The following is a 4,058-nucleotide window of genomic DNA, read 5'->3' as shown; positions in this document are numbered from 1 at the left end:
ATGAAAAAAAAAATTTTCTCTTTATTTTTTTTTATCTTTTTATAAAAAATCATTTCAAATATACTATTTTTTTACCTTATATTTTAACTAAAAAATTAAAAAATATTAAAATAACATATTTTCAAATGAAGCTTGAATCTAACATATATATATATATATATATACACAATCGTATTTTTTTTTATTATTATTTTTTTTAAGGGACCAACTTACAGTATCTCCATTAATTTCTTTCAGGATCTAACGTAAAAAATTGAAGAACAATTAAGCAATTGTGTAGTAACATCTGCCGATCACTTAGAACAATCCAAAGTTATACACAATTTATTTACTTAGGCCTTAGTTGGGAAGTAGCTATAATAATTATAAATTCAAAAAATCATAACAAATTATCATGTCATTCTCTATTTTTTTTATTTTGTATGTTTTTTCTGTAAAAAAATTAATTAAAATAAATTTTCAAACTAATCCTTAATACCAAAGAGACAGGATTTTTAAAAGAAAAATATTTTGAAAGTTTCATTTTTGAACTCTAAAACTAACTTTAATGGGCTGACAATAAGCTTCACGTATTGTGGTGCGATATTTTTATTGAGTAATGCTAGAGACTCTAAATATTCTATCAAAAATTTTATTAAATGTCTCACATAGGTGTGGAACCCACACAATGTGGGTCCCATGTGGGTCCCACACCCATGTGAAATATTTGATAAAACTTTTGGTAAAATTTTTGGAGTCTCTAATATTTTTGATTTTTATTTTAATTAATTAATTTATTTTTTTGTTACCATGTCAGTAGTGATTTATTATGAATCATTGTTGTTTTAAAAAATGTAAAATCCAAGAAAGTGGTTGTCTGTACGACGGCTGAAATTTCGCCCGTGAAGATAGGCCTTTCCAATTTGGAGTTTATCACATTATGCCTATACCAACTTAATAATAAATGATATTCATTGTCCTACTTGCTTCGACATTATTATTATAGAAACTAAAATGTCAATAATTATACAGACTTTTTTTTTGAAAAATTATTTAATAATTCTGAATATGTGTTTGTACTCTCTAATTAATCATCATTCAATATATTTCTCATATTTTCTAATCACTTAACTTAATACCCACCTACTCACCTTCTCTACCAATCATACATGCACATATTTTAAGATTATTAAATAATTTTTTTAAAAAATAAAATAAAATTGAGATGTTGATCGTTTTGACTTTCATAGTTTTATAATTCATAGAGACTGGAATAAAAAGAAATTGAAAAGAAGTTAGAAGACTAACACTTCTAATTTGATTAGGAGATTTGAAAATTCCAGCATCTTTACAATTCTACCTCCCTCTATATATATATATATATATCAAGAAAACAAGTAACTATTCAAGATAATTCAAGATTAGCATCTTCTATCTTTGAGCTTCAAATCCTTTCTCTTTCCTTGTATTCTTCTTCAATAATACACCTACAAAATCAACATCTAAGCCATAACCTTCTGTTGAGCAATAAAAGAAAGATAAAAAGATAAGGATAGACAATCAATAATGAAAATTATGTGTAACAAAAAGAGGCCCATTTCTTATGAACCAAACAAGAAGAGTGAGCTCTCACCCCCTATACTACCATTTTTGGTGATAACATTTTAGTTGAATATTTTCTCCCTTTCAAAATATTAATCTTTAATTTTTATTTTTATTATCTCAAAATATTAGATATTTTAAAAAATTAAGAACTAAAATAATATATCAGTGTATTTAGTTTTAATTTTTTAAATTCAGTTTTCGAAAAATTAAATTTTTTGTTTTTAGTGAATATTTTTAAAATTTTAAACAATTTTTTTTTAACTTTTTTAGATGCATCTTATTTAGATGTATCTAAATAATAAAATATTTAAAAAAATTAATAAATATACAAAAATATGAAAAATGTACTAAATTTTTGTATTTTTTTTATATTTTTGATATTTAGAAAAAATTTTAAAGATATTTTTCACAAATATTATACTTTTTAAGTGTATTTAAGTTAGGTGTATCTAAAAATTGCTTAAAATATTAAAAAAATCCTTAAAAACAAAAAAAAATACAAAAAAAAAAAAAATTCTAAAAAAAATTTTCTGAAAACCAAAACCAAACAAGATGATTAATTTCTTATTTTGCCATTTTTTTAAATTCATTCACATTAATATTTTTGAAATGTAATAATTGTATCAAAAGATGAATTTAAAAAGTTAAATATTTTTAAAGTGTACTAATTGTATTACTAATAAAAAAAAGTTAGATTTCATTTTGGAATAGAGAGTAAATTTAAAAAAATAAATAAATCCATATATAATATTTTATAATCAAAATTATATATATACACATAAAACCTCTCAAAATAGGAGGAAAAAACTCCAACAAACAACAAAACAGAGGAAACCCAATAATTATGAGAAGAAACAAATTAAAAAAATGAAAACTCCGATCAATGTCTAAACAATTGACATAAAATCCTCAATCTTCTCGTACCCACAAAGAAACAACACAACTTTTTTCTTTTTGTTTATGGCGATGAAATCAATCAAACAAACCGATCGGATCTCGAAAACTAAAAAACCCAATTACCTTGATCAGGTCTGCAATCAGGTGGATCTTCAAAAAGCGAGAGAGAAAGCTGTTTATGAGCGAGTCCAATGTCGAAAAGTATCAACCCAGATTTGGGATCATCAACGATGATGTCTTTGACAGGGAACCAGAGAAAGAGCTCTTCCTGAGAGAGACCCTCAACGCCGGTGAGACTCCGGTAGGTGAGGTTAGCCCTGACAACGCTGTCGTAGCAAGCCATGGTATCGAACTTGGCTAAACATGGTCCGTCAAGGTAGACCTCGAGAAGTCCGGCGTCGGAGAGAGTGTAGGACTTGACCTCCTTCGGGAGGAGACCCGCCGGCAAGCCTTTGCTTCTGAGGAGGTCGTGGATTGAGGAGGAGAGAAAAGAGGGGAGATAGAGAAGGGTTAGGAAACCCAGAAGGCATAGATGGAGTGGGAAGTGATTTTGAAGGAAAGCCATGAATGAGAGAGAGAGAGAGAGAGAGAGAGAGAGAGAGTGAGGTTTGGTTTGGTTTGGGGGTTTAAGGGTTGAGTTTTGGGAAATATGGAGGGAGTTTAGAAAGTGGAAAGACTGTTTAAAAAGGTTTAAAGGGGGTTAGGATGTGGTTTTACTAAATTAGCCCTTGGTTGAGGGGACCAAAAATTGCTTATGTTTGGTCAATGTGACCTAATTGCTCTTTTAATGGCTTTTTTTCCCTTGTCACTATCTGTCTTTGACATGAAAATGATTCTGGGGTCTTGAGCCCTATTGCAAGTAGAAGAGATTGGATTGTACCATTCATGGGATTGTAAAAATTTTCAGTATTTTTGTTATTTCAAATTAATTGTATAATGATAATGGGTTAACCATTTTAGTTAAACATTATTTTTTGGTTAGAGATTCCATATCAAAGAAAGAAAAGATCTATGCTTCAAGAGTCAATTATTCTAATGATGAAAGTATAACCTCCGTTAAATTTAGATTAAAGGAAAAATGATTTGATTGTTTAGAAACCAAAGTGAAAGGATCTTTCCTTTAAAAATCAAAATGAAAAAAGGTCAAATATTTTAAAGAGAGAAAGTATAATTTACCCATGATAAAAAAAAAGAAAAAAGAATATGAGATGAGACTCTCCAAATTTAATGATTCAGAGCTATCGATTAGTATTTGTTAATTTATTGTTGATATCGATAGCGAAATAACAACAAATGATTCAATATAATAGATCTCAATTGATTGTGATATGAATATAAAGTTTAGTTCAACAATAATATTATATTTATATTTTTTTATAACACATTTAGTATATGAATTGTGCTTCCTTCTAGTCCAAGAATTGAATTGGAGGTTGTTGTCTGAGCACGTTGAGCCCATTGCAGGTCTTATTTTGATAAGTTGAATTATTTATTTTATAAAATTATTTTTTATATATTATTCATAAAAAAAAAAACTTGAATGATCTAATAATCATAATCATAGGCTATTCACTTTA

General features: G+C 27.5%; 1 protein-coding gene across 1 annotated transcript; it reads right to left on the bottom strand.

Annotated features, from left to right (window-relative positions):
- Positions 1 to 1,263: 1,263 nt before the first annotated feature.
- On the bottom strand, positions 1,264 to 3,331 carry LOC114294436 (uncharacterized). The gene is made up of 2 exons (XM_028238576.2): positions 2,605 to 3,331; positions 1,264 to 1,466 (listed from the first exon to the last, which is right to left on the bottom strand). Exons 1-2 carry the CDS (start codon positions 3,044 to 3,046, stop codon positions 1,411 to 1,413), a joined length of 498 nt encoding a protein of 165 aa, XP_028094377.2. The 5' UTR covers positions 3,047 to 3,331; the 3' UTR covers positions 1,264 to 1,410.
- Between the last annotated feature and the right edge of the window lie 727 nt (positions 3,332 to 4,058).

This window comes from Camellia sinensis, chromosome 8, assembly GCF_055761805.1.
Source record: "Camellia sinensis isolate YWXY chromosome 8, ASM5576180v1, whole genome shotgun sequence".
In the NCBI taxonomy this organism is placed as follows: domain Eukaryota; kingdom Viridiplantae; phylum Streptophyta; class Magnoliopsida; order Ericales; family Theaceae; genus Camellia; species Camellia sinensis.
The sequence above is the reverse complement of the archived record's forward strand: the minus strand, read 5'-3'. Positions and strand labels throughout refer to the sequence as shown.